At 40.5% G+C, this 25936-nt stretch overlaps 1 protein-coding gene across 4 annotated transcripts in view; it reads left to right on the top strand.

Annotated features, from left to right (window-relative positions):
- The first annotated feature begins 1165 nt into the window (after nucleotides 1-1165).
- PDE8B (phosphodiesterase 8B) overlaps nucleotides 1166-25936 on the top strand; it is a 70672-nt gene continuing 45901 nt past the window's right edge. For 3 of the 4 annotated variants that reach the window (XM_032744244.3, XM_072922875.1, XM_030257741.4), the window contains exon 1: nucleotides 1178-1620. In XM_032744244.3, the coding sequence (XP_032600135.3) occupies nucleotides 1309-1620 (312 nt within the window). In that variant the 5' untranslated portion in view covers nucleotides 1178-1308. Of the gene's footprint in view, nucleotides 1621-25936 lie in introns of all 4 variants that reach the window. The other variant, XM_030257740.4, reaches the window with a different exon arrangement.

The following is a 25936-nucleotide window of genomic DNA, read 5'->3' as shown; positions in this document are numbered from 1 at the left end:
TGTGGTGACTGGAAAACTGAAAATACTTTGTCAAACAAATGGATGATCTCAGTCTGGTTTCTTGATGGACTAGTGGCTGTCTATGTTGCCATAATTGCAATGATCCATGCACTGCATCAAGAGAGACAGAGGCTAAGGCTCAAAGGCTTTCTAAAACTGAGGCATTTTAGCTGTGAAACCATCACTTATGAGTAAACTGAAATCTAATTCATGAAAGTGCTTCAAAAGCATTAAGAACCAAAAATAACATATTCAGACCATTCTGTTGTAAAACATCACAATTCTTGCACCATGCTTCATGTTTTTGGTATTTTTACATCATTCACTAAAACTAGGTGGAGGAACAGTGGTCAAGTATCAGGTAATATTCCAAGAGGAAGAAAAGGTATTTACACAAGTGTTCCTTGGTGGCTGGATTTCAGATAAATGCTTTATTAGTAGGAAGCATATTGCCTGGATGACATTACCAAATCTTGAAGAATTTATTATGTGCTATTTAAAACAGAGGGATTTAAACTAAAATCTTGCAAAGACTTAAAACCTCCATGTTTAGCTTTACATCTCCTATGTAGTTTCACTGAGGTCAATGAAACTATTCACTGTGGAAAGTTAAGAAGGTGTGTAAATCTCTGTAGCATTAAACATTTTTCTTGATTATCTCACCAGGGACTGGAAACAGGGATTGACAGCTATCAGACACCAAGGGTAAAATGGCAACTTGTGTCACTGAATGTTGGCTTAATTGAAAAGCAGCATTAAGAATTATGAAACAATTCTGGCTTTTCCCCCCCTAACTTGCGGTGGGTGCGATATGGCTCTAAACTGCTCCCTTCAGTACCCTCAAACTGAGATTTGCTCACCCAAGAGTAGGGCACGTTTTGACTGTCAAAATAAGTATTTGTAACTTTTTTTTTTTTTTTTTTTAAGTAGACCCTGTGGCTGGGTCACGAGGGGGCTGCACCACCGATGATAATCATTCTTCTTCTCACCCTTCTTCTCACCCTTCTCCTCATCCTCCTCCACTTCACCCCACCCCAGGTGAACACAGCCCGGTGATCGCAGGCGCTTCGTAAGACGCTGCCGAAGAGTGGAAGGGGCTCAGCAGGTCGGGGGAGCCCGGAGGCAGCGCGGGGAGCGGGCGGCGGTGACGGGGAGGCGCCGCAGGGGCGGGAGCGGCCGGGGCAGCGCCGGCGGCGGGGGAGGCGCCGGTGCCGGCGGCGCGGGGAGCGCGGCGCAGGGCGGCGGCCCCGCAGCCCGGGCGGGCGGCAGGTGGGAGCGGAGCGGAGCGGCGGTGCGGGAGGGGAAGGGATGGGCTGCGCACCCAGCATCCACGTCTCGCATAGCGGTGTGATATACTGCCGGGACTCGGAGGAGTCCAACTCCCCCCACCAGACCACCACGATCTCGCAGGGCACCACCACCCTGCACGGCCTCTTCGTTAAGACAGACGCGGCCGACTCCATCCCCTCCGTCCTCGCCTACCAGAGCCGGCAGCCGCCGCCCTCCTCCGGCCCGCGCCGCAAGGAGCGCAGGGAGTCCGGCGGTGCCTCCGCCCGCTCCAGGACGCCCCACTGCTGCAGCGTCGAGGCGGAGACCCAGACCAGCAGCTCCAGCGCCAAGGTAAGCGCCGCCGCTCCGGGGGGATCTCCGGCGGGGCCGGTGCGGGTCCCCGCCGGCCGCGGCAGGGGGAGGACGGTGCGCGGAGCCAGCGCCTCCCCCGCCGGAGGATGCTGGGCGGGCGGGATGCAGCTGGAGGAGCAGTGCCCTGGTGCCCACTGACTCACCGCAGCTGCGGCGGCCGGGCCGGGCCGGGCTGGCACTGCTGCGGGGGGGCCGCCTCGCCTGGAGCTCGCCGGGGGGAGCAGCAGCCTCGGGCCCTTCGGGCTCTCTCCGCCTTTCTCCGCCCCGAGCCCACAGCCTTGGTGCGGCTCCGGGGCGCCCTGCGCTGGGATCGGCCACGCACACCCAGAGAGCGGGGAAAGGGCTTGTTTCGAGCTCTGCGGCTGATGGCAGAGGGTACTTGGGTCTGGCTTTACTTCATCCCTTTTTCTTCCCGCCGTAGCTGGTTAAAATGAACTGTTGCTTCTAGGCGTGGATATTCGGCTCGGCACCGAGCCCCTGTGATCTGCACGCGTTTGCTAATGCACCTTGCTGGTGCAGGGCTGTGGAGATGCTCCTGGGGGAGCGGGCGAGGGCTGTGTCCACAGGGTACCTGTAAGACTTGGGTCCCCCTCTCAGTGGCTAAGGCAGGCACTGCTGCATCCTGCCTGTCAACGTCTTCACTTTAGTTTATAGCACTTGAAAAGAGATCATTGAGCTGGATATTCTTTTCCATGAGGTTTGTTTGGTTTGTGGGTTGGTTTTTTTTTTTTTTTTTGTTTGTTTGTTTTTTAATACCGGAGTAGGTAACTTCCCTGAAAGCCTTTTAGAAATGAAGTTTTGCTTTGTTGCTCCCTTCCAAAGTTTATTAAAACAAACAAACAAACAAACAAAAAACCACCAAAACTAGTGCCATGATCCCAGCTGCATCTTAAGTTACTTTTCTTTGTACTAAGAAAGCAGGATATCATGTCACAAAGTAATCCTAGTATTTTGTTAGAATATCAGTAAGAAATTCCAAACTTATAAAATATTCCTTAATAATTTAAAATTTCAGAAGTCTTCTTAAGCAAAACATAAGTGGGAGAAATCACAGAAAAAAAAAAAATCCAGACATCCCCACAGCCCATTGTCAGTTCAAACACTGAGAAACTTGTAGAATTGTCTGCAGTCACATTGACTGTTTTACTCATTCAGATTAAGAGCCTGCATCATCAACAACTGGGACAAAATTCAAGCATGACTGGAGTAAAACAATTCTTGTATTTCTTGAAGTTGTTGATTTTTTTAACTAGTCAGAGTGCAACACTTATGACAAAATATGATTTCTTTTTTAATGCAGAGGAGAGCAAAATCAAAATACTTTCACAATTGTTTTAAGTTGATAATTGAAAAGAAAATTAGAAGGATTGAAAAAAAAGGTTTTTTTAGTTATAACTCCGTTCTCAATAGTTGTTTACTATATGTTATTACATTATGTGCTATTATAAACAAATACATTTCCTAACTTTCTAGTTATTTAAACTGAATGTATTTCAGATGTTTTTGAACTTTCTGATTGATATGGTAATGTTATGGGTTCAACAAGGCCAGTGCTGGGTGCTGCCCTTGGGTCACAACAACCCCAGGCAGTTCCACAGGCTGGGGCAGAATGGCTGGAAAGGCCCTGGAGGTGCTGGTGACAGTGGCTGGAATGAGCCAGGGTGTGCCCAGGTGGCCAAGAAGGCCAATGGCATCCTGGCCTGGATCAGCAATGGTGTGGCCAGCAGGACCAGGGCAGGGATTGTCCCCCTGCACTGAGCACTGGTGAGGCCACACCTGGAATCCTGGGTTCAGTTTTGGGCTCTTCACTGCAAGACATTGAGGTGCTGGAGCAAGTCCAGGGAAGGGCAACAGAGCTGTGGAAGGGTCAGGAGAACAAGTCCTGTGAAGAACAGCTGAGGGAGCTGGAGGTGAGAGAGAAGCCTGAAGAAAAGAAAGCTCAGGGGGACCTTCCCACTCTCTACAACTGCCTGAAAGGAGTGTGCAGCCAGGTGGGGCTTGGGATCTTCTTCCAGGCAACAAGAGACAGGATGAGAGGAAATAGCCTCAAACTGCTACAGGGAAGGTTCAGGTGCTACATCAGGAAGAATTTCTTCACACACAGGATTGTCAAGCATTGAAATAGACTGGCCAGGAAAATGATGAAGTCACCATCCCTGGAGTTGTTCAAGAAATAACTGGTTGTGGCACTCTGTGCCATGGTCTCATTGATACAGTGGTGATTGGTCAAAGGTTGGATTTGATCTTGGACATCTTTTCACAGAATCACAGAATTAACTAGGTTGGAAAAGACTTTTGAGATCATTGTGCCCAGCCTATGACATAACATCACCTTGTCAGCCAGCCCATGGCACTAAATGCCACATTCAGTCTTTCCCAACCTAAATGTTTCTTTGGTTCAGTGATTATTTTTGATAGCTTCACTTCTTTTTACAAATTATGAGTTCGTTAGGTGTCTGGGATTTTTGAAGTTATTTAACAACTGTTTCAATTATATAGTAGAAATATTTCCATTCCTATAAGAATTAAGATCTGTAAAATGTTTTTAATTTTTTTTTTTTTAGTTGAGTTAGAGCTGAAATTCTTACTGCCAGTCCTGGCATGATTCTGTACATCACACTAAAGTATTGACTACAACAGCATTGGCTTATTACAAAACAATCATAAAGGCAAAATAGTATACTATACTTGACAGATTAAAAAGAAGTGGAAAAGTGTGGAAATATGTTTCTGCAGTAGTACATGATAACAATATTTATTTCCATAAAAGTTTAGAAAGGAAGAATAATATTATTTATTTTGGTATGGAAAGGGTGTCTAGCAATACTACTTGGTTTTAGCTGCTGTAGTGCTGGCTGCATGTATTAGCAGCACTGGATATTCTGTACCATATGGCATCCCACCTGGGGAAAGAAGGAGGAAGGCGGAGGAGACATTTGAAGTGATGGTGTTTGTCCTCCCAGGTAGTCACTGCACATGATGAGCCCTGCGCTCCTGGGGATGGCTTTACACCTGCCTACCCATAGGAAGTGGTAACTTAATTCCTTGTTTTGCTTTGCTCATGTGTGCACATCTTATTTTACCTATTAAAGTGTAAAAATTCATTACTTATTTCACTTTTATTCTTCAGGTTCTCTCCCCATCCTGTAGGTAGTGGAGTGAGTGAGCAGCTGCCTGGGGCTTAGTTGCCATCTGGGGTCAAAGCCACCACAAAATCTCATCTAAGTCTATTAGGGCACAAAACCAATATACTGGCTGTTAACACTATTATATATTAAAATAATTAGCTGTTGGGTAACTGCTCAAACCACTTAAACCGTGTTGCTTGGCGTTTCTTCATTTTGTGTTCTGAACTGCTCTTTAGCTTTTTACAGAATCAAGTATTGCACTTTACATTTCATCCTGCCTCTTTAGAATGTTTTAAAACTCATCCACACTATGGTATGAAACTAGCATTAAAATAAATCAGCCTGTAATGATTTCAACCCTGTTCAGGTCAAAAAAAAAAAAAAAAAAAAAAACAAAAAAAAAAACAAAAAACCCTAAAATAAAAGCCAACCACAGAAAAAATTATCCCATGTCACTTAAAATATATGGCTTATCTAAACCTTACTTTCAAAGTCTATTTGATCTGTATTAATTTGGCATGAGGTCAGTGTTGCAAAAGATAATTTTTTGTTGTTTTCTTCTCCTTTCCTTAATGAAAAGTTCTGAACTCTTCAGAGTATTGAAATGTTTTGGTCCCATCTCACTCACACTGTTTATGAGTAGCTGTGGGAATCCAGGGCTTCCCTCTGGCTACCCTGGCAGGTCTGGGACCCTGGCAGGAGTCAGGAACCCCCCTGTACAGAGCCCCGAGAGACACTGTCTGTGATCTCTGTCCATGGAGAGGAGTTTTCAATCTTACAGGATGAATTACTTTGAGTGTTTGGTAAGAGTAATAATTAAGTGTGACACGGGTGCAAAAGTAAAATTTTAGGTTTCTAGATTAGGGGTTCAGAGGGGACAAGATGGAGGAATTGGGTGTGTCTTGTCCTTTTCCTCCTTCTTCATGCCCTCCATGTTTCACTGTAGTGTTGGCATTTTTCTATTGGTTTAGGCTGGGAACACACTGTTCAACGTAGATGATAGATATTGGCACATTATTGTAAATATAGTACGTGTAGTTTCTGGTATATAATGTTTGTACCATCCCACTGAGGGGCAGAGTATTACTATCTCAAATTCCCCATCAGCTTTGTATAAAGATACAAGGCATTTAGCTTCCATCACAGGAGCATAACAATGAGCTGAGAAGATGCTGACTGTATAATGGCTGCTTGACCCATTGCTCAGTTATTGCTGGTTCTGAAGTGCAACAGCACAGCTGTTTAGCAAGAGCTAAACAGTTTTTTTTACACTTCCATGGGGATTTGAAAATGTTAAAAAATACTTACCTTATATATGTTTACATCTTTTAATTATGGCCAAATCTTAAGCAGGCGTTGTGAAAAGTTCTGATTTCCTTGAGTATCTTGGGACTTCAGCATTAATAAAATTTTACAGCAACAGACAAGTTTCAAAGCTCATGTTGCCAACATATTAGCTAGATGGAAAAAACCTCCAAACAACTTGCAGGCTTCCATTGATTACTTTATCATATTTTTCTTCTTGAAATTACAAGAACAGCAGGTATAATGATTTGGTTCTTCTTATGCTGTCTTTTTTGTAGAAAAGAAAGACTTGTTTATGAGCCTGTCTTGGTCAGTCACAATAGCAATAGATTTTGACAGTTTTCAGGCTTTTCTGTAGCAAAATAATTATTAGAAGAAAAGCTCAGAAATAAGCAAAAATACAGTGGGACAGTATTTCTTACCAATGCTGGTCTGTGTTAAGTTCCAAGGTGGAAGTGTTGGGACATATCCTTTTCTTCAAAATGTCAAGGCTTTTTTTTGGTTGGGTGGGGTTTTTGTTTGTTTGTTTGTTTCTGATTTGGTTTGGTTTTGGTTGTTTTGTTTTGCTTTGTTTTGTTCTTTATGTGGGGAATAAGTCAAAGACTGCAGCAGCCAAATATGAAGGGGAGAACATCAAGAAATCCAGCCACTGAGAGAGTTGCATCAGGTTCATAGGTTCTGTAGAAATACAGTCCTAAGTATTGCCTTGATTTCAAATACAGTTGTCTTTCAAGCAGTACCAAGTATAAGAAAAGTCAGTGTACTTCTTGCACTTCTGGTTTTGTTTGAGGTGTACTATGGTTTAACTGGCTAGTAGTAAGTTCTGTGGCATGTGGAACACACCAGATGTAGTGTAAGCTTAGAAAATAAAACTCCCAACTCTGTAACTTAGTGTGATGAAGGTCCATTTCACAACTCAGTAGGACACCTGAGACATAAGACACCTCTTGAATATAGCTGAAGTGTGCAGAGTTGGCATAAAAAAATTGATCAGGCCAAAAAGTATTGAAATATGTTACAGTGCAGGACCTTGTTAATTTAGGCTAGCTGCTCTCTGAGAGGTGCTGGCCTGAATAGCTCTTACCATAAAGAAAATTGCTAGTATAGAGGTGTTCTTCTGTGACTTAAGCCCATTCTTAAATGAATACAGTAAAAGAACTTTTGTTGCTCTGTATCTGACCTTTCCATTCCTCCTTCAAATGATGCAGGTGAGTTTTGGCACAGTCGTTATGCTCTTAAAGACAGAAGAATTGTTACAGAACAGATAAAACCGTTTCTTCAGAAAATATTAAGCCATCTGGCAAAGAGAAGCCTGATTAACGACTTCACATTGAGTCACACTACATTCTGGACTTCCAAAACTTCTCTGAATGATATGCATTTATATCACTAAATATAAAATGAACACATGTGTGTGTGCACACAGGTGCATAAGAAAAGAGAATTGCTGAAAGCTTGTAAGAGAACAATGAGCCTCAATAGTTCCATCATTAGAACTCAACAGGTCCAGGACCCCTCTAAGTCCTTCAGTAAAAATTTATTTTGGAATTTTGACTTTCAATGCCCAAAATACCCAGTGGTTTTAAACTGACCACTACCAGCATCTGTTTTACACCTTTTACTGTTTGATATACACAAAATGAGACTGAGGTTTTATCTTCTGAGGAGCTTGGTGGGAATCTTGCAACATTTTCTCTATTGTAAGTGCCTTTAGTAAACACTGGATGTACCTGTGTGGCTGCTAGAAAATAACATATAAAATGTTTTATGATGCAGCGTTTATGTATTTTTGGTGAGTCTTGTCAAACCCAAGATTATAGCTTAAGGAAATCAACAATCGCATTTACTCACGTAAGAACCAAAGTACAGAGCATTGTGAAGAGCAGTCTGTGTTTGAAATGGTTGAGGGCATGAGCTTACAGCAACAACAGCCACCTGATGATCTCTTGTGTGGTCCTGTCTCCCTCTGGCATAGATCAATTGGTGCATTTCTAGCCCAGAAAGTCACCATCAGGCACCTTGCTGCAGGGCAGCAGCACAACACCTGGCTGTGCCCTTGCTTCTCTGAGGGCATCTTTTCTGGGGCAATCTTACAGACCATAAAGTAGAACGAGCTCATTTTGCAGGAGCTTCCACAGCTCCTCCAAAACACCAGTGCTTTTGGCTTATGAAGCTTGAGTCACCTTTCCCGCTATGTGAGGAAGAAACTCTGTGCAAAGATACATTATTAATTCTGAGTTAACGTGACATCCTCTGCAGCTTATTGGTGGCAGTGACTATTCCAGGTAACTTCCTTCACTTGAGAGGACCATTAGTCCATTTACTGGTGAATTTTATTTTTCCCTTTCATTTCAGCCATTTGTGTCAACCACAGCCCCATCCTTCAGCATCCAATTATTTATAAACCTCTTTCTCACCCGTGTTGTCAGCTGTAAAAGAACAAAATGCATTAGAGACATGCTGTTCCTTTGTATTACCTCTGACTCTTTGAACAGCGAGGTACTCTGGAGGATAGTGTTTTAAAATCTATATAGCTCTACCCTGTAGATCTCTGACATGGCTACCCAATGCCATATATTTCATATCTTGGATGTGGAAAGGGTAGAGTGCAGATTTATGCTGAGAAACCCCTCAGCTAAACGGTGCTACTTCAGAAGCCTTCTCAATATTAAACTCTCAATAATGTGAGTTATTCACTTTGAAAATGCATGTCTATTTTTGATGTAGATGCACAATCCGTTGACCTTTTGCCATGGATTCAGATTGCAACTGAGGAGGCAGCTTTTGATCCAAAAGGATGGGAAAACTGGACCAATTGGTCCAGTTGGTTTCATAGTATGGAAGAAGGGAGCAGGAATTGCAAAGATCTGGGCCACCTGGACTCCAGCACATAGAATTCACAGACAATACAGCCAGGTGTGAAGGTGTGTATAGATATTATTAAACCACATTGAAATAAGAATTTCAAAGGGACAATGGATAGTTGAGAGACTCTGCATCAGTAGGGTCAGTAACATCCACTGATGAAATGGGCAGAATGGAGTTTTGAAGCAATATGGGTAGTAAAAATCAAGCTATTCAACATCTGTTGGTAAGCCTAGGAGGAACTGCTCAAAGTTAGTTTTCATACAGAACTGCAACCTGTCAGATTTAATTATAATTCATTTGTTTACAGTTGGAAGAGTGAGGTCTGATTCCTCTCTTGTAATATGCATGTTTTCATCAAGTAGTGATACTGTTACAGGTGGTATACCTGTCAGTGCTGTATAAAAAAAAAAAAAAACAAAAAAACAAAAAACAACAACAAAAAAAAACCAAAAAAAACCCCCAAAAAACCCAATGTAATTGAATGTGGAATTGAATATGAGGTCTCTGGTGTTAGGTTGCGAGCTGCTTCCAGCAGTCAATTTTCCCTTTTCTCTTAGGTTAGCCATTTTGCCACAAGAACAGTGAGAGAGGCTTTCCTGTTCTGCTGCTGCAGATTTGGAAGGCTGTCTGAGGGCACTGTGGACTTGAATGTTGTCAATGGTCATTGTTCTACTGCAGTTATCATGTCCATTATGAAATGCAATTTATCAAACCATTGTGCTAGCCTGAAAACCAAGAAATCTCCTTTAGAAAAGGAGAGAGAAAATTAGGTTTAGCTTTTTGTATGTGTTCTTTTCCAAAGCTAATCAAATTTCTTCTGAGACCCCAGAATAGGTGTTAATGTGATGACTCAGGTGTTTTCTGGAGAGACACCCAAGCTCAAGTCTCTGTTTTGAAAGTGTCTAAAAAGGTTCTCCCTTTTGTGAGTTTGCTTCATCCTGGACTTTTGGCTATTGTGGGTTTCTCTTTCTCTTGCTTTTAAGATTGCTTCCCTGAAATCAATGCATTCCAAGGAGTCCTCCCTGATGAATCACTACTTCCTCCTTGTCACTAAGACAAATCTTTCTTAAATAGCTGTTTAATTGTATTGTGACAAAACACAAGATTTCAGAAAGAGTGATTATATTACATTCCAGAATAAATCCATTCACATTTGTTAAATGTTTGGGTCTGTGTTAATGTTCCAAACAGTGTTGTGGCTCGTGGAAAACGTCAGTAAGCGCTGTGTCAAAGATCTTGCCATGGCCTTGTTTCAGGCTCCTGCATTTTACCTCAAATTGCAATGTGAAGGAGACTAGTATAGCAAGACAAAAAAGTTAAGGTTTATTGCATTCTCATGGTCATGGTGGGTGTACTGATCTGCAGCTGCTGGACAGCGCTCCTTCCCCTTGGAGCTCTGGATGGCAGCCACAGTGTGCTGGTGGAAACCTGGGAAATCTTTGGCTACCTTTGTTCCAAAGACATCAAAAAGGTCAGCTGGAGTACTATGATGGTGTGGTGGGTGGTTAGAGAAGACATGGATGAGGTGAAGGTCTGAGATGGACTAAGCAGGTGAGATATCATTGTTCAAGCAGTCTAGCCAAGCTGGGGTGGTTGTGGATGGGTCTCTGTTATGGACTGGAGGAGGTCAGGGCAGAGAGACATGCCAAAAGCAATGGGGCTTGAGAGGCATGTGGGTAGAGAGGTGTTTTGGGGGAAAATAAAAGCCTTTTTTTGGTGGCACTGGATGTCTTTGATGCTTAGGAGTCTTGAGGAGATGTAATGTCTTAATCTTGAGATTTCTGTCCAAATCTTAGAGCTGCACAACAAAGGGAATCTTTACTGCTCAGTGCTGCTGCAACAGGAATTGCCTATATGAAGTTCTGTGTACAAAACTGTAGTAATGTATCCACTGCTGCCTAAAATCACTTGTTAGTCTGTGCTTCTCTCCATTTTATTAATGAGCCCATCACAATAGCAGAGGACCCCTTTTACATCTTACAGTCAAACACTTGAAAGCAAGAGAGAAGTATCTAATATTAGTCTAGACAAACTGCAGATCACTAACCACCTGTTTTCTGATGGAAGTTTTGACAAAAGAGAGACAAAAGCATTCTCCCCAAAACCAAAATTGCAGCAACAAAATAACACCAAAGCAAAACGAGTTAACACTAAGAATCAAAATTGTTCCAATGTGGTGATACTACTGATATAACTGGTTTTCATATAACTTCTGAGATAAGTTTGTTAAATGGCAGCATGCAGTCCTGTATTGCCATCCCAATTAGGAGAGAATTCACACAATGTGTTAGCTCTGTGAGTGCATGGGAATAATTTAAACTCAATGTTATTTTTTTCTTTCAAATATAACTTTGTATAAATTGTGTCATTTTGTTTGGTGCAACAGTTTCTCTGATACATTCTGGGATTTTTTTTTTTTTTTTTTAATTTCAACGCAACAGAACTTTTACTACTCTAGTTCTTTAGCTGAGGTTGGACTGAGCAACAGAACTGGGTTGGTTTTTTTTCACACCATTAGTGGGTTAAAAACTATGTGTTTGATAGATTTATTTAAGGCTCACACTCAAGACAAAAGTTGTGCAAATCTTAAAGACTATATTTTTAAATGTTGTAATATTAAGTTAGATTATATGCATCCTGGTGGTAGAGATGTCAGACTTTTTCTTTCAGATTTATGAAAGCTAAATATAAAATTATTGAGACCAGAAAAACTAGTGGGACTGATGAGGATTACAGTCAAACAGAACGGTGTCTGTTTGCAGATACGCATTAACAAGAACAGCTGATGCACATACAGATCTCTCTTGGCCCTCTGGCATTTTAGTGGCTTAGGGACTATCCATACAGTTCAAAGAGTTCAGTAATGAACAGTCTTCAAAGAAGGGAATGTTTTTCATGGGTTCCACTGTATTTATACAAGAGGCTATTTTTAGATGAAGCATTTTTTTGACCCTTTGGAGCTATGAGACATTGATGACCTCACCTTACATTTGAAAAATCTGCTGTGCTGAATGTAGCTCCTTTAAGGCCATCCTTTCATGTTTGCTTTATTTTTATTTTTTATTTAGTTGCAAATATCTGCAGACCTGTAGATAGTTTTAAACTCAAAAAGGTACTATATTTCTGTAGCTAACATGTGAAGTCTTGTCAGAGAATACTGTTTTCCTGCATGGCTGATGCACGTGATTGCCTGTCAAAGGATGAACCTTAATCATCTAAAATTTTGTGTATCATTTCCTATCACTGAAGAAAGATAAGCACATTATTTCAAAATCTAATGAATGAGCTTAAAATATAGTATTTACTGTACAAAAAATGTTAAATCATATGACATAAAAACTTGGTATCATTTTGCCCCTCCAGCCGCAGTGCAGAAATGTGAAATGCGTACAATAGTCCAGTAGAACAAATTCAGAAGCCGCCACTCCATATGTTATAATGCAAATCTTGCATCTGGAAAGATAACGTTGACATCAGTGAGATGATGATCTGTCTTTTTTTAGATAGGCAGTGGGCAAAAGGCTATTCAAATGGTCTGAAAATTTCCCTACATTTTATTTTAAATTCAATAGGAATAAATGACTGGGCTGTGATACATTCTCTTGTGGCTAAGGGGCTAACAGGGATAAAAACAGCTGGCGTTACACCTCCTACACAGCCCTTAGCTATTTTAGCTGTAGTTGGGCTGGACAGTGCTGCTGCTTTGATTGGCTTGTTCTAACTCACCCTGATGACTGTTCAACATTTCTTGGTGGGTGAAGGAGGTAGTGGCCAGGCATTGGTGCAGTATACAAGATTTGCATCATTTGGAGATGTCGGCAGTGCTTCCTTTCATTTATCTGCCACTCTCTCTGTCACAGGATTTTTGTTTTTCACCTGTTCTTTCAGCATAGGATCACTGAGGAAGTGATCACATAGGAAAAGGATAGTTTGCCTTCTTTGAACAATGGGAGATTCTTTGGTGTGTTTGTACATATCCTTGCTATATTCTTATCTGCAGGTGGGTGAGCCATCTGCTGGCATCTTTCCTCCAGTTTTGGTTGACTTTATTCCCAAAACACATTTTATTTATTTTATTGCCCCTCTCATTGCCCTTTCAAATAGTTGCAGAGGTATTGCCATTACTGAAAATGGGATCAAAGCAGGATACATTTAAATGTGTTGATTTCTTGGTCCTTTTTGGTGACAGCTCACAGCCTGCTTCACCAGCTGCTAAGTATCTTCAATCATTCTTCCTCACTCTGAAGGAGGATTGTTCTTTGTCTATTCCAAGTATTGTCTAAGCTGATTAGTATCTGACAATATAGTTATATCTTCTTTTTTATTATCAATATGCATGGCATGGACAAGAAAAAATCATGGCATAAATGTGTGACAGAAAAAATACCTTCATGCTGCCTATCACAGAATTAAGTGCAAAGCAGGTGAAGCATCTTCTCTAATCTTCTCTAATCTCCTTTCAAATTTTTCCTGCTTGTTTTCTTAAAAATTCACAGCTGAGCAACTGACTTGTATGCTAATGGGAAGTTGTAAGAATTGGATTTTCTGTTTATTCAAGATAAATATTTCAGCCATGAAGTTCTGGGAAAATTGTTGCATGTAAATTAGAACTTACTATAGTCAGTTTGAGATTCTGGTTATACTTGATAAAAATGTTCACCTGATTTACTGCTTCTTCAAAAGGCTTTATTTCTAATACATTAGTATCTTCTACTAGCTGGGAGGATCCAGCTGAAAAATTTCTCCCTGTCTGGTACTGCTAACTTCACTTCATGCTGCAGTGCGGAGGTCCAAAGGCATGTTACCATAGAGATACCCACAGCAGTTTTAAACCAACTTTAGGTTACTAAAGCTTGAGTGCTAATGATTACTGCAACATCAGCTGCAGAATGCACACTGTCAGGATGGATACACGCTTCAGCAGCTGACTACACCTAACTACAGCCCAGTGATGTTCCTTTTTGAGGTTGGAAGCATGGGACTGAGACCTTACAGCTTTTGCTGAGATTGAGCCAGTCTTGTACTAGGGCACCTGACCAGGTGCATAAGCACCTCAGCTGTGCCACTATTGTAAGGTGGCCTTCAACAACTAGATCAAATCTAAAAATGCCCAGTCTCCCCAGATGGAATTGCAGTGCTTGGTTGCTCTTCCTCTTTGTTTGGTAACTGACATGGGGTTTTTTAACTTTTTGTGACGATGCATTTCACAGCTTGGGTAGAGATTGCACTGTTAGATCAATATTCAGGGTGAAAAAATAAAATGAGTGGTTATTTACTCATCTAGCCATCAGCCATAACATCTTGTATGTGGTTACAGATTTAGCTCCTCTGTGTGTTTAATGCTTGCAAATAAATTCAGTGGGCACATACAGAAATGGAAGTTTTGAAGAAAAAGATGAAGTGGAGAACTAAGGTGAAGAATTTAGCAATCAATCTTTAAATAAATATGGTTTCTTACTTGGCTTGCTTCTGATCTCAAATTTGTCAAAAGAAACTAAGCAAGGTGGATGAGTAGCTGTTGCTGGTTCTGTTGTAATTTTCTTTTCATGGAGAACCTAGTCATATGAGGCAGCACATGGATGAAATGCTTTCCTGTTATTGCTGGCAGTGACAGAAGGGTGAAGTGTATGACAGTGGGTTGTGTATGTTCTGTTGTCTATATAAATTCATGAAGACTGTTCTGTTGCTTCATGCTGGACACATTTCAGTGAGAAGTAATAATCTTAGGTAGGAACAACTGCAAGTCTACCTGTCAGGAGCAACATAGAAAATCATTAAACCAAGCCATCTTAAATAAGGTGGGCACTCTTGCAGCTGTTTCATTTTCTCAGAATCAGTCTTTAAAGCAGTAATAAATCTTTTTGAATTAGAGTGTATTTATCCTATTTGTACAGTCACAGCCTCTTCACTAGTCTTCCATAACAATGGAATAATTTGTTGTGGGTATACCAGTGAAATTACTGCTGTGTTTATAGTATAATTGAGTTAATTGACCATATGTAAAGACTGTGAAAATCTGTGTCTAACCTGTGTAAATACTGAACTTTTTGGCATGTGTATCATGTAACAAAGACAATTCAAAGTAACCAGTATGCATGAGAAATGCAAGAATAGTTTTTATTTGCTATGAGCATAAATAAGGCTTCTTTATTTTCCTAATGTGGTAATATGATCAATAACTATGAAATTATTGCATTACCTTACATGCAGAAGTAGGGTAAACTTTTTTATGACCTAATATAGGAAAAGATTGAAATTTCAGTCTCCCAGGCTCTGAGATGGCCCAATGCCTTTCATGCTGTGGCTTTTGCCTCCCCAGAGAATACCACAGAGACAATTTCTATTTTGGGATGAGGTTGTCTCAGTGTGACCAAGTGGGAGCAAACTCCCCTGGCTGGAAGGGTAGTTTCCAATGTACAGATGAAGATCCCACTCCCAAAATAAAAAGGGAACTGTGCCTAGACTTGCCTTTAGCTTGCCTCTGTAGACTTCCAAATATATATTTCTTAGCTTACTCATGGTAAGTGTTTTTAGGCAATCATATTTTGAATGTGGTAAAAATGACTGAATAACTAAAAAAATACCTCTGCATGCTTCGTGATTGAAATTACAATGAAAGATTAGAGAATTACTTTTCTTTTGATTTTTATTTTTTAATGGTAGAGTATATTTTTGGGGTGTTGTTTTAATGAAGTGAAATATAAAATGCCAGTTAATACAAAGGCATTTTATATAAACTTTTTAAACTGTATAGGACAAACTGTATCTGCAAATATATATGTGTCTCTGCTGAAAGTTGCAAGAGGAATTGAAGCACAAGAAACTTTGATAATATGAAATATTAAGCATTAGCCAGCACTTCAGACTTTTATGGGGAAATGACATTTTTTTACCTTTTTTTTTTTTATTCAGTACATATTTTCTTAAAAATTGATGCCGAAATGGGTCAGCAGTGCATGCTTCTATAAACTCCCCATAGTTCTCATCACTAGCAAAATTACTTCTCACCCTCTTTCTCATCTTTCTGCTAACTTTTGTGGGGGCTCTTTTCCTGAGATGTCCACTTGTCCTCTAGAGTACACAAGACAAATCCCCATCTCAGTACAGATCTCTCTGAGTGGTAAGTACACCATGTTGGCTGTGAAATTGCCTTTAAGTCTATCAGAGCTGTTGTCTCTGGCCTACTGCAGATTCAGAGCTACTGCAGTGGTGTGTCAAGGCCACTTGTTTTTTAGAGTACACAAGGCAAATTCCCATTTCAGAACAGATTTCTCTGCATGGTAAGTCAACCATGCTGACTGTAAAATTGCCTTTAGGACTATCAGAGCTGTTGTCTCAGACCTACTGTGGATTCAGGGCATGTTGATTCACACCAGCTTTGAAAATATGACTATATCTACCTAGAGGACTTAAAAATGTCTTTGCTTTATATTTAATGTAAGTTTTCTGAATAATCTGTATCTGTTACGTAGCAGTCTCTATGAAAAACATAATGACTGCAAATTACAGAATGTGTCAGACTGTGCTGTGCTTCTCAGCTATATATAAAAAAGGAGGTAGTGTTCCATGGTGCCCATAGCATAAGATCCCAGCAACAGTACAGAAATAAGTAAAAGAGGTTTTTTGGGAGGATTAATAAGTAAAAAATTACTCCTGTGTGTTTTGGATATGTCTAAGGCCTTCAGTAGGGAACGCATGTGGGAGGTGTCACACACGCTTAGGCTGGTGTGGTACAAATTATCCTGTGTTGACCATTCTCAGAGATATGATGTTGGTTTGGTGGCTTGATATGACCCTCTGCAGCTGTTACATCTTTGCAATCCTGATCTGCATTGAAGCCTGACTTAGCAAAATATTTAGGGGCACAAGCAGAACCACCCAGCTTGACTGGAAAAACCAGAGCACCCATTTGACTTAACTTTTTTTGCAGGGTCATTGCACCCAGAAGTCTAAAATAGCCCTTGGGGTGATTATGACCCATGTCTGGCAACAAAATTTGGAGCAGTTGGTTGGCTCCATGCCACTGAGGTCTAAAAGGGAAAAATGGGATTTGTCCAAAAACTGCATATGTGAAAATTCATTGGTTTAGTAATTTTGTATGGAGGTCTAAATTCCGTAAGGGGTAGTAATGATATATATTTGCAATGCCATAACTGAAAGGGTATGGAGTACTCTTTTGTTATTTAGTGTGAGGATCCAGCAATCTGCATTACTACTCCATCACCAGGTTTCTACAGGTGGGACTAGTGAACAAGTCAGAGTGTTCTATGTGTGCCCAGAAATGAACTTTTTGCTTTCCTTGACTGTAAAAATTACAGACATTTTATTACAGAGGAGAAGGCCTCCCAGCCCTAAGTCTCTTATTTGCTTTTGGGAAAGCATTTGATCTTTAACAGCAACTTGCTATGAAGTAAAATGTAATTTCTGGACTCTTGGGTCAGAAAGCTGGCCCTTGCAACTGTTGGAAGCCACCTCCTATACCTCCTTCAGTTTCATCAAAACCTTGAAAATGTTTATTTCTTTCTGGCCTTTGATTTACTGATGAGAGTCCTAAGTTGTCATGTCTGCTTTTTCTGTTGCATTCAGCTAAGGGTCTGCTAACAGATAGCAACATAGCTCTTTGTATTGTTTGAATTTCACTTCATTTCTATGACTCCTACAGCCAAGGCTCTCTGCTACCTTCCCTATCTTGCAGTTGGTTTTTTTCCTCCAGTATTTTTAATAGCTTTGTCTGTGGCATTCCAACAAACCTTTTTCAGCAGTCTTGAACAGGACTAGTTTATTTAATTTTCTTTCTCTTGAAAATTTATGATTTTTTATGTTTTTATTTTTATATATGTTTTTAAAAATATTTAAATATGGTTTTATCTGCACTCATTTTAGAGTGACCCCATATGTTTTATAAAATTATATTGTATGGCATCTTTTGTTCAATATAACTCAAAATTTTTGTTCTTCCATAGAACTCTGTCACAGAGTGACACAGATTAGTATAAGTGGCCTGAATGCCCAGACCACTTTACCTGCTCTCTTGGCAGCTCTTTTCCTTCAGTTTATGACAATCAAATATTTCTCAACTTCTTTGAAAACTGAATGGGACCCAGTAAGAAACTTAGAGAAATTACTGTTTCTGGTCTTGTGACATGCACTTGTAATGAGTACAATATTAACAGGGAACACAACATATTTCCCTGCAGAGTGCGTCCAGAGATAGTGGTAAAATAAAGATATATATGAGAGAGATATATAATGGAAACTCAGCAATAGCTTTTTCTGTTGTAATCTCATGGACTACATGTAGTGTAACAGTGTGAATAACTTAATGCATAAGAGTTATTCATTGGAGTTGTCCATGATACAGGGTCTAATCCACTGAAGTGAAGACATCATCTCTGTTAAAAATCTGTGTTGGTGAAAATCTTTGTCTGTGAACTGAAACTAAAATATTTTATGGCTTTCAGCGGCTGGATTTCTTAATAAGGGTAGTTGGAAAGTGTCAGGCTTTTAATGTCCATGTGATCTCCCTTGGAGAGGAGATTAATACTCTTCCACAGTTCATGGTAGGTATATAGTTCTTGTTGCTTAGTAAGGGCTTAATTCAGTGAAGTCCTGAACATTTGGGCTATGCTGCCTTTAACTGTACAAGAAGCCCTTTCTTTCTCCAGAAATCTTGCTCATAAAATATAATTAAACAATTGCTGAGATGGGTTCAGCTTCTGTAATACAAGGTGCATTGAAACTAGGCAACTGCAACTCTTCTTTGGGGAGAGAAAATTTGACAGTTAACATTGCACACAGCAGGCAGAACTTCTGCTTTTAATTCTTAAGGGGGAAGTTCATGCTGTGCATGTGCAGAAGCCATGGGAAAACATTGATTGGCAAGACATTTGCAAGAGGGGCGTGCTTCACTGTCTGTGCAAATTTTTTTAAATCTTCTCAGTAATGTGTTGGTAAAAAGTTGCATAATTGCATCCTCATAATGGACAATCCTAATGGTGGACAAAAATAACTATATTGTTTTCAAAGAGATGTCAGTACATAAAAACTGGAGTTGCAGTAAGAGGTCTCTGTAGAACATCTGCATGAGTCTTGTAATGCTGGGCATGAACCGTGGCACTTAATTTAATGGCATGTCTCCTTGGTAAGACTGAAACAAAATGTCAAAAAAAACCCTTTTTCTAGAAAGCTTTTAATTTCACACACACACACTGTGTAAGTAGTGATGAGTAATACCAAAATTATTATTGCTTATTGTGTAAATAATAATTTGCACTGATTCAGTAGACCAGGTGAAGGCCTATTGTATGCCTTCTTTCCATACTTTTGCAGAGCTTATTTGGATTACAGCTTTATGCAAAAGTTAAATCCTAAAATCAGATGCTTATCCTACCTGCCTTTATATTAATAGAATAATAGCAGTCAAATTTTCATGTCTGCAAGTTTGTAAGACTGGGTAACTAAGTTTCATCAGAGTATTTCTTGTTTCAGTGAGGTATGAATGCATCTAACACCTGCTTCTCTGTTCCTCCAAGTCAGAGCTTTCCCTTTCTCTACCACTTCATGTATGTCACTTATACCTACCTTGTATAAATACTCCTACTCTTTCTCACTATTCATCTGTGTTTGGGTAGAGCTTATAAGATCTGTTAGCCATGTGCACTATTATAAAATCCTTCTGTCTTTGAGAATAGTAAAATAGGTGAGACAATCTTTTTAAACACTTTGTTCTTGAACGACAAAACTCAGAGGGTGGAAATGCTGGGTTTGGGTAGCGTCTATTGTGGCTTAGTTTGATGACTCACAAGTGGGTAAGGCACTGTACATATCTCAGAGTGTCATATCTGGATATCAGTCTTGGAGTATTTGAGACATGACTGCTGCTGTCTGGATTAGCTGCAGTGGCTTTGTCAAAACTAGAATAGAAACTTGAACTGAATTAAATGTGATCATGAATTATTCAGTCAGCATAAGAGCCTTGGAGATGTTTATTTAGATGAGAATATGGCTTTGATTTTCGTTGTCTGCACAATTTTTAGTGTGAGACATGGTGCAGACTTTCATGTTGATAATTTGTAGCTTCACAATAACAGTCAGTGCTAAACTGGAGGCTTTGTTACACAAGACAGCATCACTTGTGATACTTGAGATGGTAGGGTCTGCTCTGGGAATAATTCTATTTGTGTAATGGGAAAAGTGTCCATAGGTGTCTGTTATCCTATAAACTTGGGAAGATTTAATTTTTGGTTTTTGGTGTTATACTGTGAATTAGCAATTTGGAGTGTTGCTGGGTTTTGTATTTTTATGGAGGTTTGGGGATATTTTCAATGGAGTTCCTAGGCATAATTCTAAGACATATCTTTGTGGATACTCTAGTTTTAATCAAAAGCCAAACTAGTTGTTTCTCACTGCCTGCTCCCAAACTCAACAGTGAAGACAGAAGTGCTGCAAAACAAATGTTGTCTGACAGTGTGAAGGAGCAGTGAGGAGAGAACATTATGTTTTCAAAGGACATGTATCCGTCCTTTATGTACAATGCCCTGTTCTTTACTGGAGTTTATTTTGGTTTTTTTGTAAAATGTAGATCAAAGTTCAATGCTGAGTTTTTTTTCTAACTGCAAGACAATTCAGAAAACTTCAATAAATGACTCACTCTCATCAGAACATGCTTGTTTGGGATTTTGTTGGGGTTTTTTGGCTTTTTTTCTTCTTTGTTCCAGCAAGAGGAATATAGTGTTTTATAGAGGTTTTAGGCTGAGATAGTATGTAGGTGGCTTTCAGGAGCTGGCAAAAGAAGATAGGAACAGTCCTCTTTGAACCAGGAAAAAATTCATTCCAGCAATGCCCACCCAAGAGAAGAGGGCGTAATACAAACCCAACACTGATGGTAACATCCATCATGCATCTCTGAAGAAGCAGCCTGGTAACCACTGAAGCCTAGGGCTAGAGTTGAAAGCTAGCGGTATCTACAGTGAATAGTGTTGGAGAAATGGCAGCACAAAACCCCATGTGTTGGTTTTGCACAGCCTGCTTTTGTAGCAGGAGAGCCACAGAGGTGGCTTCTGTGAGAAGCTGCCAGAAGCTTCCATCATGTGTGGCAGAACTAATCCCTGATGGCTCTGAGGATGGACATGCTGCTGGCCAAGGCTGAGCCAATTAAAGATGATGGTAATACCTGTGTGATAACATGCATAAGAAGAAATCAGAGCAAAAGCAGTGGTGTAGTTTTAATTCCAGCCAGAGAGGAGGAGGTGAGAACATGTTAAGGAAACAACATGTTTCCCTCGGGAGACTCCAAGGTCAGTGGAGAAGGAGGGGAGGAGGTGCTCCAGGCACTGGAGCCGAGATTCCTCTGCAGGCCCTGGTGAGACCATGGAGAAGCAGCCGTGCCCCTGCAGCCCCTGGGGATCCATGGGGGATGCAGAGGTCCCCCACAGCCCATGGGGGAGGTGCCCATGCTGGAGCGGGTGGATGCCTGGAGGAGGCTGTGGTCCAGTGGGAGACTATGGAGAGAGGGGGCCTTGCTTCCAGGCTGGAGCAGCCTGTCCTTGGAGGACTGCACCCTGTGGAAGAGTGACCACACCACAGCAGTTTGGGGAGGAGTGTCTGCCCATGGGAGGGACCCAGTTTGCAGCAGTTTTGGGAGGACTGCTGCTGGTGAGATTGGAACCGTGCTGGGGAAGGTCACAGAGAGCTGTGTCCTGTGGGAGGGACCCCATGGCCTCACAGGGGAAGAATTCCTCTCCCTGAGCAGCAGAAGAAAACTTCGGATGATGAACTGACCAAATCCCCACGCCCTGTCTCCTTGTGCTGTTGTTGGGAAGGAGAGAGGGGTTGGGGGGGAAAAGTGTTTTTTAAGGGCTTATTTGTAATTCTTATTATCCTCCTCTGATTCTGTTAGTAATAAACTCAGTATCTTTCATTTTAGACTATTTTGCCCTTGGAGTATTTTCTCTCAGTCCTTAACTCGTGAACTCTTCATGAAATTCTCTCGCTTCTGTCCAGCTGTAGCAGGGAGGGTGACTGAGAGGTTTTCATGGGTGCCTGGTGTTTGGCCAGTGTCAAACCATGACATCACAGCACATACCTTGAGTCAGTTTTTTTTTCCCTTTTAACCCTTGTAATAGAGTCCATAATTACCTACATGTTACACAAAGATCTCAGATGCTGCTTCTGACTTCTCTTAGACTGTTGAGGGATTTTGTTTGCTTTCAGTAAAATGCTAAATAGTTTTTTCTAAACAGTGGAAGCCAAGACAACTACATTTTTCAGGTTATCTACTGCTGGAAGAGTAATGTTAATTTAACTGAGGTAGGTAACTCAGGTGCATGCAGGTAACTTCCAGATGCTTTTTTTAAATCAGTGTTTGGAAGGCAAAGTAAATTTTGCATTTTAAAATCATTGTTTGATTGCAGACTAACAGTATGCATCACAAGTCATGAGTATTTACCTAGGTCAGGAGGTGATAGAAGGCTATCATGACTATTTAGCTAATCTCTTCCTGCAAATTATGTTCTAGCTGTTTCTGTTCATATTTCTATGATTGTATTACCTGAAATATCCAGTATTAAAACTCACTTCTTGGGGTTTTTGTATCAATTTTAATAGCCATGCCCAAGAATTGATCTACTGTATTGAACCATAAGCCTGTCTGTCTTGGGCAAGTGTAAGGAGTCTTAGGCAACAAAGAGAAAAGAGGGCGGATGGAGAGCGATCACTCCCTGGGCCTCGCTTAACTTATAGCTGAAGGGCCTGTGAGCTGAGGTTGTGTTCCTACTGGTGTGTTGTGCAGCAGCACAGGGACCTACCTTTGGCAAGTTTTGTTCAACTGCTCTTTTAACATTGCCCTTTCCAGTGGCCTGCTCTAAGTGCAGGTATCAAATCTCTTGTATTGGGAATACTCTTGGTGAGTCATTCTTCATTCTGCTCTATGCTACTCCTGATTTCATAGATACCTGTTCAAGTCCTTAGGAAGCTCTCTTCCTAGAAGATGCAGCCTAGTCTTTTTAGTTATCCAAAGATATCTTGAAATTTAATTATTATTCTTCTTGCTTTCCTCTTCAATTTTTCTACTTTTCGTTAATTTATCTCAAGGAAAGCAAAAGATTATGTACAACATTCAAAGAGCTTGTTTGCCATAAATTTACAGGGTAGTATAATGTTGTTTTGTTTGGATCTTTGTTGGTTGCTTCTTTGACTACCTCAACATACAAAAATGAAAATACAATTAACTTTTATATCTCTCTGTATCTATAGTCTTGGATTTTTCTCTCTCCCAGACACCAGTGCAAATGTTTTTGAAATAGCTCAGTCTCAGTTGGTGTGTTTTTCCCTAAGGTAAAGAAATTTGATCGGATTCCCCAGTAATGTGTGTGACTCATACTTCTGCGGAGTTGAGAATGGACAATAATGACAGGTGGATTTACAGAAAGAAGTCTCACCATGCCAAGATCCATAAGTCTGGACATATTCTGTTCACTTTGACAGGTGTTTGTAGAAGTTTGTTTTCCCTTCACCTCTTCACACTGCAAGGGCATTAACATTAACTTACCTGCCAAGCATAGTCAGTGAAATGAAATTTGTGTGCTAATAAAATAAATATACTCTCATAGAAACTTCTGTTGATAATGTCAAAAGTATTCAAAATAAGCTTGATGCATTCTGTAGTTGTTTTTCCTTCCAAAAATTTAACACAGTAGTTTGGAAATTAAAGCACTTGTCCAGAAAATGGATTTTACTTCCTGTCTTGTCAGTACAGGCTGGAATGTGATTACTGAGCTGCAGCCATGCTGGCAAGGGATAGGCAAAGCCATGGCTGATCAAGCATCTTTCAGCACCACTTGAAGAGACTAGATGGCCTTCAGGGGTCCCTTCACACCAAAAGTTTTGTGTTTCTTTATTCTTTGGAGTTTCAGTCAACATCTCAAGCCATTAGCCAAACCCTTCTTCCTATTCATGTTCCAAATATCTGGGGGAAGGGGAGGAAATTTCCCAGTGCAGTGAGTTTTGAGACACGCTACACGGTCAGTGAAAAAAGGGATGATTTTAATTTACGTGCCCTGCTTCTTTGTGAGCAGAAAAGCATAAGCTAAGACGAGCTATAAACATCAAGGTTAGGGGGTGTAAGGGACAGTGTCACTCTGTGCTTGTCGTGCTTTTGCATCTTCCAGTTTTCCATCTGCTTTTGGCCATTTTTGAAGACAGGATGTTGGACCAAGATTGGTTGGTTTAACCAATTTTTTTGGATGTTCCTCACAGGTTTTTAAAAAATGGGAATGTGTTTAGAAATCTCCCTAGAGATTTTTTTTTTGTTTTATTAAGGAGCATCCTATTCAAATGTGTTCAGCCAACTGTATCCCAAATACCAAATTTATTCTATGTTGATTCCAAGAACCAGAATTTTGGTAGTCATCCTAATAGTAGATTATGATCCTTGAATCCACATAAGGAAAATCGCATGGTGAGAAATGGTGTGTACAAACTGCAGGACTACTTCCAGATGCTGTTGAAAGTCCTAATCTGAAAATTATAGGAATAAATGGGATGTTAACTACCCTCTATGGATAGAGGGTTTCTGAGTCTTTTGCAGCCTTGAAAGGTAGCCTCAGAGTAGCTGCTGTGAGCAGAATTGATGACAGCTCAACAATGGTGGTTTGTACGCCAAATGTAGCACCATAATGGCTGAACTAGTGTTTTTTTCTGCTTGTTTGTTCTATTGTCCTAGTATGATAATGTATTCACAAGGAAGTTGCTACCAAACTATGAACAGAATGTAAAAAGTCCTAAAATAATATTCTTTCTACAGTTATCATTTTATATCACATACACATTTATTATCTTAAACCTCATAGGATTGTTTAAAAAGTGTCAGCTTGCTTATTCAAGAAGTCATCTAAAATCTCTATCAAGTTGACACTGATATTAATTTCTCAATTTTTATTTTCTTTAGGGTGACCACTACTTGTGACCTGTTGGTGCTAACTTCCTTTTGTTTCCCTCTCTCTTCTCCATGTCTCTCAGAGGTTTACCTGCATCCCTTTCTTTTGCTTTTCTCCCCTTACCACTGATTTTAAATTGAAACAGCAAGATTATATGAGCACTACTGACTCTAGTTGCTTAAAAATGGATGACTTATGTCCTGGGCACAAAAAAAAGGAGTGAGAAATAGAGAAGAAACAGATCTGTGGTTTTGACTACTTACTTATCTAATTTCTTATTTGAAACACAGGTCAGGAAACCATATAGAGAGGAATGAGAATGAAGGAAGAAAGAAATCTTAACATCTGTTCCTGAAGCTGATTCTGAGACAAAACTTCTCAGCTGTGCACAAAAAGAGTTTGAACAAAGGAGAAGCAGACTCTGAGAACGAAACAAAAATAACCCCAACCAACTTAGACATTCATTATGTTATCAACTGTGTCATTCACAGAAATTCAATTTTAGGCATTTGAAGTTTTATGCAGGCTTCTGCTTATCTCCAGAACTGGTGACCATCTTATCTCTACTAAGATATGAAGTCTTGGCATCTGGTTCACACAGAAGAACATGTAGAATTAGCAGACAGAAGCATCTCTATGGCAGGTTCCCTTAGGAACCCAGTCAGGCTGGTATTCAGAGCACAGAAGAAATGCAGGGACCGCAATGGGCTTGGTTTCAAATGCTTCACTGCTAAATGACTGCTCTCTCACCAGGTGACGGCAACGTTGGTAGGGAAGAAGGAGATGGGAAAGAAAGTTAGGGCTTAATGCTCCTTTTCAGACACAGGTTGTTGAAGAAAAGGAGCTCAAAGGTCATGGGTTAGAGTATGCAAAAGGAGCTGAATTTCATCACCCGGAGATGAAGGTAGTCATGGAAGGGCTCTTCTTCCTCTTGACTTTGTTCTGCTCCCTTTTAAATACCTAATTATCTTGTGTATCTTCCAAATGCATGTGTGTATTTTTTACCTACATATCTTATGGGTCAGACTTCTCTTAGGAGTGCTTGCAGGGACTGCAGTG

The sequence above is a fragment of the Taeniopygia guttata genome, chromosome Z (genome assembly GCF_048771995.1).
Source record: "Taeniopygia guttata chromosome Z, bTaeGut7.mat, whole genome shotgun sequence".
Classification (NCBI taxonomy): domain Eukaryota; kingdom Metazoa; phylum Chordata; class Aves; order Passeriformes; family Estrildidae; genus Taeniopygia; species Taeniopygia guttata.
The sequence above is the reverse complement of the archived record's forward strand: the minus strand, read 5'-3'. Positions and strand labels throughout refer to the sequence as shown.